Source organism: Cervus elaphus, chromosome 16, assembly GCF_910594005.1.
Source record: "Cervus elaphus chromosome 16, mCerEla1.1, whole genome shotgun sequence".
Taxonomy (NCBI): domain Eukaryota; kingdom Metazoa; phylum Chordata; class Mammalia; order Artiodactyla; family Cervidae; genus Cervus; species Cervus elaphus.
In genome coordinates, this window is record NC_057830.1 from 27,688,605 (window position 1) to 27,705,153 (window position 16,549).

The 16,549-nt window shown below is 37.2% G+C and overlaps 1 protein-coding gene and 1 pseudogene across 5 annotated transcripts in view; one reads left to right on the top strand and one right to left on the bottom strand.

Moving 5' to 3' along the window:
• ZNF782 (zinc finger protein 782) overlaps nucleotides 1–14,344 on the top strand; it is a 73,598-nt gene extending 59,254 nt beyond the window's left edge. For all 5 annotated transcript variants that reach the window (XM_043927448.1, XM_043927447.1, XM_043927446.1 and 2 more), the window contains 2 exons: nucleotides 5,149–5,244; nucleotides 11,284–14,344. In XM_043927448.1, coding sequence (XP_043783383.1) covers nucleotides 5,149–5,244; nucleotides 11,284–13,154 — 1,967 coding nt within the window. In that variant the 3' untranslated portion in view covers nucleotides 13,155–14,344. The remainder of the gene's footprint in view (nucleotides 1–5,148; nucleotides 5,245–11,283) is intronic.
• On the bottom strand, nucleotides 877–1,215 carry LOC122710005 (annotated as a pseudogene).
• Nucleotides 14,345–16,549: the final 2,205 nt, after the last annotated feature.

Here is a 16,549-nt window from a genome sequence, read left to right on the forward strand (position 1 = left end):
CCTAAATCATAAAATTAGGTTACATATTTAGGAGGTAGAAAACAAGTACCAAAAGTGTACCGTTTGACCACTCCTCCTTACTTTTGACCAACCTCAGATCTCTACATTTTTCATTCCTCATTCTCCCCTTAAAGGTATTAATCCTACTATGGTTCACTATCTAAAGTTTTAGATCTGGAGCTACCAAGAAAAATGTTTTTAAGAAGTTTTGCTTTTAAGCCACTGAATGTATCCAATACTCAAAGGTACCACTCCAGAACATTTTACACCTCTCCAGTATATTAATTCAGAAGAAAACATGCCAACAGTTTAAAAAAAAAAACACATTTCTTAACATAAAAAGACTACTGAACATACCTACATGTGATTCTAGTATGTCAGAGTGGTTATGTAAACCTAAATTAGTAATGTGTTCATTGAAGTAGTTTGAAAAAGACATATTAGAACTGCATTACCAGTGTTTACCAAAAAACAGGTACATGTTATACTGCAAAATTAACCTAATAACAAAAAATACTCCACTTCCTCCCAGAGAGCTACATTGTGCTGATATCCATAGATAACACTATAAAAGGATTTCATTATTGTGATATGCCAGGCTCACAATGAGTATGTTAGTACAGACATCCTGGGTTTAATGTTACGGTAAGAATGTCATTAGTGAAACATGTATAAGACATGTAGAAAACTAGCATTAAATCTCTTAAGGGCAGCGGTTCAAACTGGCAGCTGCTAGAAAAGGTGCTTCTAGAAATAAAAAAATTAAATAGATTTAGCACATACTAGTTTTTAGTGCTTCCCCAATGTAATGAACTAATTCACATAAATTTCTGTTGCTGGAACTAATGGACCAAAAGAGTATGAATTTTGCCCCCTTTAACTACTAGTCCAGTCTTGAAAACAGAAGCAGTCACTTGTAGTCTTCCACATGGCATTGTTAGGAGTAGACTGAACGGTCAGCAGGAAGTTCTGGTTGAAGTCGGGGTGTTTCCATCAAACTTCACAGTTCCACTGGTCACAGAAGGAACTGTAGTCTAGGCCTGAGTAGCTTGCTCACAAACTGGCCAGCAATTTAACAGATTGGCCTGGGACTCACTAGAAGGCAACATCTCAAAAAAAATTAGGGCTTCCAGCCCTATAGTAACAAATTCCATTCCATATCAAAATGGCCTTGTCCAGATTCAGCCTGGTTAGTGCCCATCTTCTTTTGTCCATTGTTTTATAATAAATGAACTACCACACAACTGCAGTCATCTCACACACTAGCAAAGTAATGCTCAAAATTCTCCAAGCCAGGCTTCAACAGTATGTGAACCGTGAACTTCCAAATGTTCAAGCTGGATTTAGAAAAGGCAGAGGAACCAGGGATCAAATTGCCAACATCTGTTGGATCATTGAGAAAGCAAAGGAATACCAGAAAAACATCTGCTTCTGCTTTATTGACTAAGCCTCTAATTGTGTAGATCACAACAAACTGAAAAATTCTTCAAGAGATGGGAATACCAGACCACCTTACCTGACTCCTGAGAAATCTGTATGCAGATCCAGAAGCAACAGTTAGAACTGGACATGGAACAACAGACTGGTTCCAAATCAGAAAAGGACTTCATCAAGGCTATATATTGTCACCCTGCTTATTTAATTTATATGCAAAGTACATCATGAGAAATGCCGAGCTGGATGAAGCACAAACTGGAATCAAGATTGCCAGGAGAGATATCAATAACCTCAGATATGCAGATGACACCACCCTTATGGCAGAAAGTGAAGAACTAAAGGGCCTCTTGATGAAAGTGAAAGAGGACAGTGAAAAAGTTGGCTTAAAGCTCAACATTCAGAAAACTAAGATCATGGCATCTGGTCCCATCACTTCATGGCAAATAGATGAGGAAACAATGGAAACAGTGAGAGACTTTATTTTGGGGGGCTCCAAAATCACTGCAGATGGTGACTGCAGCCTTGAAATGAAAAGACACTTGCTCCTTGGAAGAAAAGCTATGGCCAACCTAGACAGCATATTAAAAAGTAGAGACATTACTATTGCCAACAAAGGTCCATCTAATCAAAACTATGGTTTTTCCAGTGGTCATGTATGGATGTGAGAGTTGGACTAGCTGAGTGCCGAAGAACTGATGCTCTTGAACTGTGGTGTTGGAAAAAACTCTTGAGAGTCCCTTGGACTGCAAGGAGATCAAACCAATCAACCCTAAAGGAAATCAGTCCTGAATATTCATTGGAAGGACTGATGTTGAAGCTGAAACTCCAATACTTTGGCCACCTGATGCTAAGAACTGACTCATTGGAAAAGACCCTTGTGCTGGGAAAGATTGAAGGCGGGAGGAGAAGGGGATGACAGAGGGTAAGATGGTTGGATGGCATCACCAACTCAATGGACATGAGTTTGAGCAAGCTCCAGGTGTTGGTGATGGACAGGGAAGCCTGGCATGCTGCAGTCCATGGGGTCACAGAGTTGGACACAACTGAGTGAATGACTGAACTGAACTCATAATAAATATTGGTCAATTTATCAGCAGCTCTGCATGCCTGATCTACATAAGTTTAAAATCCCCAATATTCCTAACTCTCACTATTTCCCATCTCCTACAGTACATTACTGTTGTTTTAAAACACAATTTACTATTTTTAAGAGTCCTGAAAATGATAAAAGTTTATTTTATTTTTATCCACTTGTGTCCAGATTATGTTGCTCTTTTTTCCTATGTATTAATCCAAGTTTCCACCTGATCTCATTTTTCTTCTAGCTGAAGAATTTCTTTCAGAGAATTAACTTGCCTGTAATACATGGCAGTTGGTTATAAAGTCTTTCAATTTTTATTTGTTTGAAAATGCCTTATATTAGTCAAGTGTAAAATTCTAGGTGGGCTTTTTTTCTTTCAGTACTTTAAAATTGTTACTTCATAGTCTTCAAATGTATAATTTCTGACAAAAAGTAGGCATCCATTCTTTTTTCTTCCTCCATGCATATTATGTCTTTTTCTATCTATTCAACATTTTCTTTTTATCTGTGACTTTAGCAATTTAATTATAATGTTTCTTGGTGTGGTTTTCTTCATGTTTCTTTTCCTTGGCATTCATTTAGCTTCTTAGGTCCATGGATTTATACACTTCTTGGGTTTCCCTTGTGGCTCAGCTGGTAAAGAATCTGCCTCTAATGCAGAAGACCTTGGTTCAATCCCTGGGTTGGCAAGATCGTTTGGAGAAGGGAAAGGCTACCCACTTCAGTATTCTGGGCCTAGAGAATTCCATGGACTATATAGTCCATGGGGTTGCAAAGAGTCAGACACAACTGAGCGACTTTCACTTTCACTTCACTTTTAAAAATCTAACTTTTGCCCATTATTGCTCTTTTCAGTCTCTCTTTGTTCCTTCTGAAATGCTAGTTACCCATATTAGACAACTTTATCCCACAGGTCAGAGATAACTCTGTTTATTATTTTCTAGTCTTTATTCATTGTGGGTTTCTTCTTTCATAGTTTTTAACCTTAAAGTTATCCATTGTGCCTTTTGTCGTTTAACCTTCCATATGTGGTGGATATTAATCTTATCCATTTTTTTTGTTTCTTGTTTGGTTGATTTGTTTACTCATTTCAGATGTTTTTCATATTGAGAATTCCAGTTAGGAACTTTTTAAAATAAATTCTCTTTCTCTTATCATATTCTTGAACATATAGAGTATTTTTACGGTTTTAATGGCCTTGATTATTAATTTTATGTGTCGTTTCTTTCTCTGTGGCTTACTGATTGATTTTTCTTCTTGATTACAATAATACATCCCTTTTATTCATATCAAGTAATTTTTTATTGACGGCTAGATGTTACAGATTTTATGTTGTTAAGTGGTAGTTTTGTTGTATTGTCTGAAATCTTCTGGGCCCTTCCCTGGGATGAATTTAAATTACTTGGAATTACTTTAATCCTTTTAAGGTTTGCTTTAAGTTTTGTTGTATTGGATTCAGAACTCATTTTACTCTCAGACTCATTTGGCTCCTCTACCAAGGCAATAAATGCCCTTCTGGTTATTCTATCCCATTGGCCGTGGGTTAGGAAGTTTTATACCTCTCTGTGTGCTTTGGGGATATTTCAGCCTACTTTTTTTCTCTGGTTTTCCCCCAACCTCAAGTGTTTTCCTTACATTTTCAAAAGTTAGTACTCAGGAGACCCTCCTGCAGATCAGACAAAGGCTCTGTATCCTTTTTCTCTTGTATTTTATCTTACAAATCCTATTTGTCATGACTCTCTTGAAGTCTAACTCTATTGCCTTAACTTAGTGAGTCCGCGAGGCTCTGTTTTGGTGGTCTCTTTTTGTTTAGGGTTGAAAACTCTCTAAGCAATAAGCTGTGGTAATCACAGGGCTCACCTCATTTGTTTCTCTGTTCTCAAGTATCACTGTCTGTACTGCCAGTTTTCTAAAGTCTAAAACCCATTTCATATACTTTGTATGATTTGTTCAGATGTCTGGTATGGAGGGGTGTGTGTGTGTGTGTGTGTGTGTGTGTTCGTATGGAGGGGGGTGTGTGTGTGTGTGGTTGTATGGAGGGGTGTGTGTGTGTGTGTGTGTGTGTGTGTGTGTGTGGTCGTATGGAGGGGTGTGTGTGTGTGTGTGTGTGTGTGTGGTCGTATGGAGGGGTGTGTGTGTGTGTGGTCACTTCAGTTGTGTCTAGCTCTGTGATCCCATGGACTGTAGCCCACCAGGCTCTTCAGTCCGTGGGATTCTCCCGGCAAGAATAGTAGAGTGGATTACCATGCCCACCTAGGGATGTAACCCGCGTTGCCTACATTAGCAGCCAGGTTCTTTACCACTAGCACCACCTGAGAAGCCCTCATGGAGAGGTAAATTGGTTCTTTTACTCCATTACGGCCAGATATAGAGTCGGTCCTTATGAAATCTTGTTTAAAGAACAGACATTGACAATTTTAGAACTTAATGTTATTTAGGCTTGTGATTTATAGGTTTAAGAAGAGTGATCCTTTATAAGAAAATGGTTTTTGCTGTCATTCCCTCCACCAAAAAAAAAATTCTAGCAAGCACCCTCAATGTGCCATTTCTGAAGCTGTACCTTTCTTCACATTCAGAAACAATGAAACCTATGCAGCTAACTCAAGTGCTAAAGTATTTCCCATTTACAGGGTACTGCTTTACAAAGCCAGAACTGATCTTCATGTTGGAACAAGGAGAAGATCCATGGTTATTAGAGAAAGAATTTATAAACAGAAGTTCCCCAGGTGAGTTATTGAATACTGGCACAAGGCAGCCAAGAAAATTAGATCTGAAGTGATCACCTAGATAGAAGTGAGCAGTTTGAAATGTTTTTTAGCACTCTCCTATTAGAGGTCTTTACATTTGAAATTTTAGAAATAATAAATCTAATAAAATGTGAGAAGGGGACAACTAAAAAAAAGGAATGGAATGTAAGCATGTTGATATTCTTATCTTTAAAAGATGGGAGCTAAGTATGCCATTTGAAATGGATGCCTATTTAACAGTAAAAAGATAAAAACTAAGAAAAGTTAATAAAAAACTGAAATTGGGCGTAACAGATCAGAAGAAAGAAAGAAATTAATTTTATCATTATATAATAAATTATTAGATAATTAATCTAAATAATCATCTAAATTAATAAATGATTAAGGAATTGTATAGTTAGAAAGGATAAAGACTAGAGCAAAGTGCAACCTTCCTAACTGTTAAAAGTTATTTACATTTGACAAACCAAAGGAAACAGACCTGTTACTAGAGAACTTTCTTATAAATACTGTATCAGGGTCCTCAGGATCATCATCAGGTTTATTAATTCACCTGGAGGACTCAGCGCACAGGCATACTCATAACTAAGATTTATACAGTGAAATCATACAGAGCAAAATCAGCAAAAAGAACAGGTGTATGGGGCAAAGTCAGTAGAAAACCAGTTACGACAACTTGTGTGAGATACCTACCTGGAAAGTTCATTTGCAATGAGTTACCCAGAGTTTTTACTATAGGCACCCGTGTATCAAATTCTAGGCTTTCAGATAGAAACTAATTATTCAGCATAAATATATTGTTTGTACAAACAGTTTAAGCACATTGAGCCCCTCTTAGCAGTTCTGGGAATCTTGGTAACCATCTTGAAATCTGAGTTCCCAAATGCTAGTTAAGGGCTCATCTTGTAAGCAGGCCTTTCTAAGGGTAAAGTTAGGCCTGCTGTGTTAAAAGTTTTCACCACAAAAGCTATGCAGACACACAACATACAACAGAGGAAGACACACATATCTGACATATCAACTCTCAATGTAAATGGAAATGCACCTATTAAGAGAAAAGGCTATCATATTGTATCAAAGATATTGTTCTTGCTTAGTCACTAAGTCATATGTGACTCTTTGACGACCCCATGGACTGTAGCCCTCCAGGCTCCTCTGTCCATGGGATTTCCCAGGCAAGAATACTGGAGTGGGTTGCCATTTCCTTCTCCAAGGGATCTTCCCACTGTAGGGATCGAATCTGCATCTCCTGCTTGGCAGGCAGATTCTTAACCACTGAGCCACTAGGGAAGCCCATCAAAGAGTACATCTACAAAATAGGAAGTTTGAAAATGCAGTCATGAATTATTAAGCCAGCAAACATAAAAGCAACTCAGTGTTTATTTATTTCAAAGTTCAGTTCAGGTCAAAAACAGGTGGAAAAAGGACATTTTGATAATGCTAAAGAAGATAATTTTTAAAGGATACAAAAAAGTTCAAAATATTAGTACACCAAATAAATTGTCATCACGATTCATAAAACAAAAAACTGCAAGAGTTATAAGGAGAAACAAGAACCCATTAGATATAGTCAACCTTAATATGCCTCTCTAATTTTGTTTCACAGCCTGTGGACTCTAGAATGTGTGTGTGTGTGTGTGTGTGTGTGTGTTAGTTACTCAGTCGTGTCCGACCCTCTGCAACCCCATAGACTGCAGCCCACCAGGCCCCTCCATCCATGCGATTCTCCAGGCAAGAACACTGGAGAGGGTTGCCATTTCCTTCTCCAAAAGGAGCTATAGAAAGAAAGAAAGTGAAGTCGCTCAGTCATGTCTGACTCTTTGCAACCCCATGGACTGTAGCCTACCAGGCTCCTCCATCCATGGAATTTTCCAGGCAAGAGTACTGGAGTGGGTTGCCATTTCCTTCTCCAAAAGGAGCTATAGAAAGAAAGAAAGTGAAGTCGCTCAGTCATGTCTGACTCTTTGCAACCCCATGGACTGTAGCCTACCAGGCTCCTCCATCCATGGAATTTTCCAGGCAAGAGTACTGGAGTGGGTTGCCATTTCCTTCTCCAGGACTTTAGAATAGTGCTTGGCAAACTGTGGCCCACATGCCAAATCCTGCCTACTGATTGTTTTGGCAAAGAAACATTTATCGGAACACAGCAACATTCATTTGTTTACGTATTCAAGCTACAAGGCAGACTTGAATAGCTACAATAGAGACTGAATAACCAGTAAAGCCTAAATCATTAACTTTATGGCCTTTCACAGAAAAAGTTTACCAACATCTTATCTAGAAATATAAATAGCATATTTTATAAAGATGAATCTAATATGTTCTGAAAACAAAGCTATGCAAACACACTACATAACTATTCTTAAAGAATAAACTTCCTTTTAAATGACCTTAGAACATTGATAAAATGTAAAGGTGGCACCAGGTGGCGCTAACAGTAAAGAACCAGCCTGCCAATGCGGGACGCATAAGAGACGTAGTTTCATCCCTGGGTGTGTAAGATCCCTTGGAGGAGGGCATGACAACCCATTCCAGTATTCTTGCTGGAAGAATACCAGGGACATAGGAGCTTGGTGGGCTACAGTCCCTAGGGTCGCAAAGAGTTGGACACAACTGAAGTAACTTAGCAAAGTTATTTTAGGCAAATTCTACAAAGTAAAGATATTATTATATAACACTAAAAATTGCACACAATAAGAGAAAATTTTAAATTCTTCTATCTTAAAACTAATAATGAATATATATATATCTCTCTTTAAAAATCCCACTTTTGGGCATACACACTGAGGAAACCAGATCTGAAAGAGACACGTGCACCCCAATGTTCATTGCAGCACTGTTTATAATAGCCAGGACATGGAAGCAACCTAGATGCCCATCAGCAGATGAATGGATAAGGAAGCTGTGGTACATATACACCATGGAATATTACTCAGCTGTCAAAAAGAATTCATTTGAATCAGTCCTAATGAGATGGATGAAACTGGAGCCCATTATACAGAGTGAAGTAAGCCAGAAAGATAAAGAACATTACAGCATACTAACACATATATATGGAATTTAGAAAGATGGTAATGATAACCCTATATGCAAAACAGAAAAAGAGACACAGAAATACAGAACAGACTTTTGAACTCTGTGGGAGAATGTGAGGGTGGGATGTTTCAAAAGAACAGCATGTATACTATCTATGGTGAAACAGATCACCAGCCCAGGTGGGATGCATGAGACAAGTGCTCGGGCCTGGTGCACTGGGAAGACCCAGAGGAGTCGGGTGAAGAGGGAGGTGGGAGGGGGGATCGGGATGGGGAATAAGTGTAAATCTATGGCTGATTCATATCAATGTATGACAAAACCCACTGAAATGTTGTGAAGTAATTAGCCTCCAACTAATAAAAAAATTTAAAAAAATAAAAAAAAAAAAAAACCTATTCTTCAAAATTAAAATTGTACGATATGCAGAAATTTTTTTTTTAATGAAAAGCATGATTATTAGACCCTTTCAGCTGTACATGAAGCAATGCTTAGAGGAAACTATTTTCACCTCATGTACTTGTTTTTAAAAGCAATAAAGTTTTAGAAGAAAACTAAGCAAACCAAAAGATGCAATAAAGATAAAATATTATAGTTATAAGTCATTATAATTATAAAGCTGGTGGTTCTTGGAATAAAAGCAAATAAAATAGCTAACCTCAGCTAGAAAAAGAGAAGAAAGTACTATTACTCATTTTAAATTTTGGCTCAGAGTCCTACTTATATCATATAATCTCAGAATATTTTAGTCTATACGTAATCTCTTACTTTTGTAAACTCTTAACCCATGTGATGGATGTGTCTAAAGAAAATGAGATTCTGTGCCAGATAGTATAAGTTACTGAGAGTTCCTTTCCTCACCTGGATTACAATCTCCCAAGAAGAATGGTCTCTGTTTCACTTTTCCTGCCTGGGCACTTGTCACATAATAAATATTATATAATAATATTGTAGGCTGATTCCAAAGTCAGGTGGGGAGAGGTATTTCACATTGATTCACTCAGAAAACACTGTCCACAAATGTAAATTTCTGTGACTTTGGAATCATCAGGTATGGGTTGTTATTGCATCTGAGCCCTTATATGTGAAAGAACTCTAGGTAAATTTTAGACATGAAGCTTTTTATGTACCTCTAAATTTATATTATAGAGGGATGCAAAGAATATCACAGTGAAGGTTTTATTTTGAAAAAGTGAGCAAAGCTTCATAAAGCTTATATATGGTGCTATAGATTAAAAGGTGAGCTATTATTTTCGGTACAACCAAGAAAGAGAAAATACTTCTCATTTAACTATGGATTTTCCTTCAATTTTAAGATGCCTCTTGATTTTGGTGATGGGTATTTACTATAAAGTCACAGATATGGATGCTTTTATCCCTTTATAAAGTGAATGATATATAGGTAGTAGCTTCTTTAAGATTTTAAAATGTTGTTTAAATTTGTGAGAAGGATGTTACAAAGTTTGTTTTTTGTTGTTAAGATTTGGGAAAATAGTGTGCCCTGCCTGAAGGGTACCTAGGTTCTCAATAGTCCTAAGGCTAGAATGGAGGATAATTTAGGGAAAGAATGTGAGTATGAAGTTATTGTTGGAAATGAACCACTTAATGAGGACTGATACTCTATCAAGAATTAGAGCAGAAAATAATGTGTACTAGACAGGAGACGTGGGTTCAATCCCTGGGTCAGGAAGATCCCCTGGAGGAGGAAATGGCAACCCACTCCAGTATTCTTAACTGGGAAATTCCATGGACAGAGGATCCTGGTGGGCTGTAGTCCATGGGCTTGCAAAAAATCAAACACAGCTGAGTATGCATGCATGCTCATGCTAAGAGGATTGGTAGCAAGAACACATAATGAGCATATAGTTAGTGTAAAACTTTCTTTTTCTGAATTATATCACTTTAATCTTTCATCTGTTGCTACCTAAGGTAGTATAGCCAAAGCCTTCAAATATTTTTAGCATGGGCATGACATTTTTACATGGAGTGTGGGTAGCAAGAGGACAGTAGCAGTCAAATATGCACAGGAAATTTGTGGTAAATAAATATAAAAAAAGGATACTTATAAGGTTTCTAGGGCCAACTTGAAACACAATCCTTAAGATCTTGCAGTGAATAAAAACTAGATATGTGGGAAAATAGATGGAAATTAAGGACTGGACAGGAGCAAGACTGGTTTGGGGGATATAAGTGAACAAATTGAAAAAAAGAAAAGTAAAGATTTGATGATTAAGAGGGATTCACTACTGAACAACCCTGATATAATACCAAGGCACTAGAACCAGGAAAGAGGGGTAACTCCAACAGAGGCAGAAAAATTACTCTCTCATCAGTTTTCTCACTTCCACCTATACGTTTATGTTTCTGATTCTCTTTTTCAATGTAAGAAAGTTGGTGTCACGATTCTTGTTTGTTTGTTTGCCCTACCATGTAGCTTGCAGAATCTTAGTTCCCAGACCAGGGTGGGGCTCCAGTTGGAAACATACAGACTAGTGGTTTTCTTACCATTGTACTCTGTTTCACTGTGAATATAGTCACTGGTGTGCTTCCCTAATGCAAACTCTATCTCAGTAAAGCCACTAAAAGCAATTCTCCATTGATACTTTTTGTTGTCTACTTAGAGCAAAATTCTTGCTGAATTCATTCCAGTCTTTGTTTCTCTGTTCCTAGGATTCAGTTCTCTTAAACATATCCTCCTTTCTTAATTGTTGCTTTCCTTTATATCCTCTTCTTTTCCCCGTTTTGAAAATTATGCTTTAAGTTACCAAAGATATGTGTAATTTCATTTCTAGATTGCTCTCTCTTTTTCCAGTAGAAAAAGTTTTTAACAACAAAAGAAGAGAGACTATAAACTTGAAATTACATTACTTTGGGGAAACTGAGCCAGACACCAAGGAGTAAACACATAATGGGGCATAGGTATATAAATCTCATTTCATAAGTGTGTTAAATATCATAAAATATTTTTAATTTTCTCATTTTTAGAAGAATCCCAACCTGATGAACTCTTAGAGGAGAGCCTAGAAAACCAAGGCAAACGTTTGAGGCAAGTTTTATTCATCAACAAATCATTGACTGTGGAGCAAGAAATATCAGGAAAACCATGTACTCTGGACATAAACATTTTTCCTGCAGAAACAATCCCCTGTAAATTTGACACTACAGGGTCTACTTACTTGCTTCTTAGCTCACTGGCCCCACACTGTCAGTATTCAAGAAAGAAGACTTATGTGCCTAATGTTTGTGAGAATTGGCTCTTCAGCATTAAGGATGGCAGAACTAATACTGGAGAGAATTCTTTGGTTTATAGTAAAAATGTGAAAACCTTTGGACATAAAGACAAAGTTATCCAGCATCAGACAATTCAGACTTTGCAGCAAGCTTTTGAATATAATGAATGTAGAAAACATTTTCTTGAAAAGACTGCCCTTGTTATGTCTAAGAGTACCCATCCAAAAATGAAACCTTATAAATTCAATAAATTTGGGGAAAACCAACATGAGAAATCAACCTTGATAGTTTCTCAGAGCAGTCATCCAGAGAAGAGTCACTATGAGTTTAATAAATATGAATGTACTAAAAATGGAAATAACTTTAGTAGGATCACTCAAAAAACTGACATAGAAGGGAAATCTTTCAGCCAAAAATTACACATTAAAGAACAGGAAAAATTTTATATAGGGGTGAAATCCTTTAAATATGAAAAGAATTTCAGCCATAATTCAACCCTCCCAGTGCATCAGAGAATTCACACAGTAGACCAATCCTCTGACTATGGCACATGTACAGAAACATTGGGTTACCAGTCAACTTGCAATGTGCATAAGAAAACTCAAATAATGTTGAAACCCTGTGAGTGTAATGAATGTGGAAAATCCTGCGCTAAAACTTCATGCCTGATTCAGCCTCAGAAAAGTCACGTGGAGGAGAAACCTTTTGAATGTCCTCAATGTGGGAAAGCTTTCAGTGAGAAGTCACGTCTAAGAAAACATGAGAGAACTCACACAGGAGAGAAACCCTATAAATGCGATGGATGTGAGAAAGCTTTCAGTGCAAAGTCAGGACTAAGAATACATCAGAGAACTCACACAGGAGAGAAACCTTTTGAATGTAATGAATGTGGGAAATCTTTCAACTATAAATCAATCCTCATAGTACATCAAAGAACTCACACAGGGGAGAGACCCTTTGAATGTAATGAATGTGGAAAATCTTTCAGCCATATGTCAGGGCTGAGAAATCATTGGAGAACTCACACAGGTGAAAGACCATATAAATGTGATGAATGTGGGAAGGCTTTCAAACTGAAGTCAGGCCTAAAGAAACATCATAGAACTCATACAGGGGAGAAGCCCTATAAATGTAATCAATGTGGGAAAGCATTTGGTCAGAAATCACAACTCAGAGGACATCATAGAATTCACACAGGGGAAAAACCCTATACATGTAATCATTGTGGGGAAGCATTTAGCCAGAAGTCAAACCTCAGAGTACATCACAGAACTCACACTGGGGAAAGACCCTATAGATGTGATGAGTGTGGAAAAACTTTCAGGCAGAAATCAAATCTTAGAGGACATCAGAGAACTCACACTGGGGAGAAACCCTATGAATGTAACGAATGTGCCAAATCTTTCAGTGAGAGGTCAATCCTAAGGAAACATCAGAGAACTCATACAGGAGAGAAACCGTATAATTGTAATCACTGTGGTGAAGCTTTCAGCCAGAAGTCAAACCTCAGAGTACATCAGAGAACTCACACTGGAGAGAAACCCTACAAATGTGATCAATGTGGAAAAACTTTCAGTCAAAAATCAAGCCTTAGAGAACATCAGAAAGCCCATACAGGGAAATAAAAATATAAATATAATTAAGATGGAAAAACTCTGAGCTGAAAATAAAGTCTCATAATACAAAATAAAACACATATGAGAGAACTCCTATGAATATAATAAAAACTTGGAAGTTCTTATGCAAGATACTAGCTTCACTCAACATCAGAGAACTTAACATGAGCAAATCTCTTAGAATATATTTTATATGGGCAGTTTCATCTTGAGTGTAGTCCTCATTGTAGATCAGAGAATGCAATCCAGTAAAGAAACTAAAATAATACAAGAAATACTCTAGGCATTCAATCCTTAGAAAACTCACACTGCAGAAGAACTCTGGGAATGTAATGAATATGTCAAAACTTTGTCCCAGCAAATCAAAATTCATTCATCATCAGAGAAATCTAACAGTGAGAAAATTGGGAATGGAGTAAGTGTGTGATAGTAAATGTTAGTCAAACACCAGTTTTTTCAATAAGCAGAAAATAACATAAAGGGTAGAGACCTTACAGTATATTAAAGCAGACAAGAAAACAAGGTAATGGATGTGGGGAATCCTGCTATGTCAAACCTCAATTTGACTAACACAAGAGTAATAACTATATGACATATGTCATATGATATATGACATAATGACATATTCATTGTTCACCAATAACCATTTCCTCTTTTTCTAATGCCACACCTAGCTTAAATTTCTCAACTACTGTCATCCAACTTGAAATCATATTTTTAACCTCTGGATAGTGAAATGTAGGGGTCAATGACAGGTCTTACTAAATACATCTCTCAAATTCTTAATGTTTTCTCCTGTCCCTTGTCAGAATGCAGTGATTATTACCCCCAGAAAAACTAAGGGGCTTATGCACAGAAGATGAAAGAGTACAAAATAGAAAGAAACAGGGCCAAAGAATAAATATTGAATGGAATTTTCTCCTGCGTGTACACAGACTTTTTGCTATGAGGAAATAGACTTGTTCTTTGCTGAGCTTCTGCAGGTTTGAGTATACTTAATACTGACATATACTCATCAAACCTATGAATATGATTTCTGTGGACATGTGAACTCAGTGTAGTATATCAGAAATATCACACAGGAAAAACACCTGGCAAATCCTGAATGACCGTAGCTTTTGTCCATAACTCTTCCTCGTCAATCAGGTGAGTATCAGGGGAAGATACCTAATATTACTGCATATATAGGTAATCCATTACCCAAAAAATGAAATCTCATTGAATATCTGATAATTGAGCTGTGAATGTGTCAAAGCTTTTAATGAGTTGTCAAAGTTTAATATCACTCAGAGTTTGTTATGAGGGAAAAATTTATCAGTTTGAGAAAGTTAATAGCCTTTATGTTAATCAAAACTGTTGTTCCTTGCATAATATTGAGACATTTAATGAACTATAACAGTATTGGTTCATGGACATTTACTAGAATAAGAAGATTTTTAAAAATAAGAAATAAATGGTATAAGCTACACAGTGTTGAATATATGTGAATATCTTCTGAGTTTTCTGTTGTCTACATCAGTTTGTATGTGCATGCCACTTCAGTGTTTGTTTTGTATGTATCCTAGAACTCTACAGCATTGTAATAGAATTATGTACCCCTTATTTAGTAACTATTCTGATCAGCTATGTATATTAATACATCATCTACATGTATATTAATAACAAATAAACCTTTCACAGGAAGTATCTGAAAATTTGGAATCCTATACCACATTTCTTTTCTCTTGTTGCCATTTTTACTAAGCTGCCTTTTTTCAACAAAGGCAAACCCTGTTTTCTGTGTACTTTTGTATTATCTCAGGGTCACTAATACAAATATTGTGTTGAAGCCTACACACATACAGATTTATATAAATGTGTTTGTATTCTGCCTGTCTTCAATGTCACTGAATCCTTCCTCCGTTGTATCAAGTATATTGATAATCCATCCTTTAAAAGGCATTCTTCATTTGTTGTGTTTTTTATTTCCAGCATTTAAATTTTGCTATAATTTCTCTCTCTTCTGAACTAACCTTCTGATATTGCATGTTATTTAGCTTCTTTTACAGTCATTTTATATGGTGGCTGGCATTCTCTGTCTCAGTTAAACAACTGCTTGAGTTCTTGTTTCTCCCTGCAGCTACCTAGCTCTCCAGACTGTGGACTGGTTTTTTGCCCCATAAACTCAGATATCTGATGTAGTCAAAAAAAGTTGTTAATTGAAACTCTTCCCAGCTATCTTCTTATTTAAGAATAGGAACAGTGCTTTTTCTGGCTCTCTAATGATCTGAAATGTAACTGAGAGTTGTTCGTTGATTTTGGACTGTAGCCTGCCAGACTCCTCTGTCCATGGAATTCTCCAGGGAAGAGTGCTGGAGGGGGTTGCCATACTCTCCTCCAGGGGATCTTCCTGACCCAGAGATCAAACCTAGGTCTCCTGCATTGCAGAGAGATTGTTTACCATCTGAGCCACATATTTATATAAATTACACATCAATATATTTGATTTTAAAGATTATAAAAGTGAATTTTGGATCTCCAGCATATTATGGGACTCAGATTCTAAATTCGTCACATGGCTCACTGGCTTTACTACTTGTGTATTTATTCCCTTCTCCCTCCAATGTGGCTGTGTGACCTTGGGCAAGACAATTCTCCTTTATATCCCTCAGTTTCCTCATTTGTGAGGGGGTGCATAATGATGGTAGTTACCTACAATGCTTCTTGAGGGCATTTTCTGAGTTAATATGTGTCAGTCATTTTAAACAATGCCTGGCACAGAGTAAATGAGCTAAAAGTAATAACTAACCATTATCTTTTGAACTGTGGTGCTGGAGTACACTCTTGAGAGTTCCTTGGACAGCAAAGAGATCAAACCAGTCACTCTGAAAGGAAATCCACCTTGAATATTCAGGTTCTGAACTGATGCTGAAGCTCCAATACTTTGGCCTCCTAATATAAAGAGCTGACTCATTGGAAAAGACCCTGATGCTGGCAAAGATTGAGGGCAGGAGGAGAAGAGGGCGACAGAGGATGAGATGGTTGGATGGCATCATCAACTCAGTGGACATGAGTTTGAGCGAACTCTGAGGGACAGTGAAGGACAGGGAAGTCTGGTGTGCTGCAGTCCATGGGATAGCAAAGAATCAGACTTGACTTAGCAACTGAACAACAACAAACCATTATCTATTTTACTACTATTATTAAAAACAGAGCTTAAACCAAAATTATAGCTGATAATAAAAAATACATTAGGCCTAAAGGAGATTCAGCCTTGATATAGGTGGGAGTTCCTCATACTCTTGAGGCATTACTTTTTATCTGATACAATTCCTGAAATTTGGAAGCTTCAGATCTGTGCACTGGCCTATGTACCTCAGCCAAAAATGTTTTCCAAGTGTCCAATTCCCAGGAAATTGCTTTTC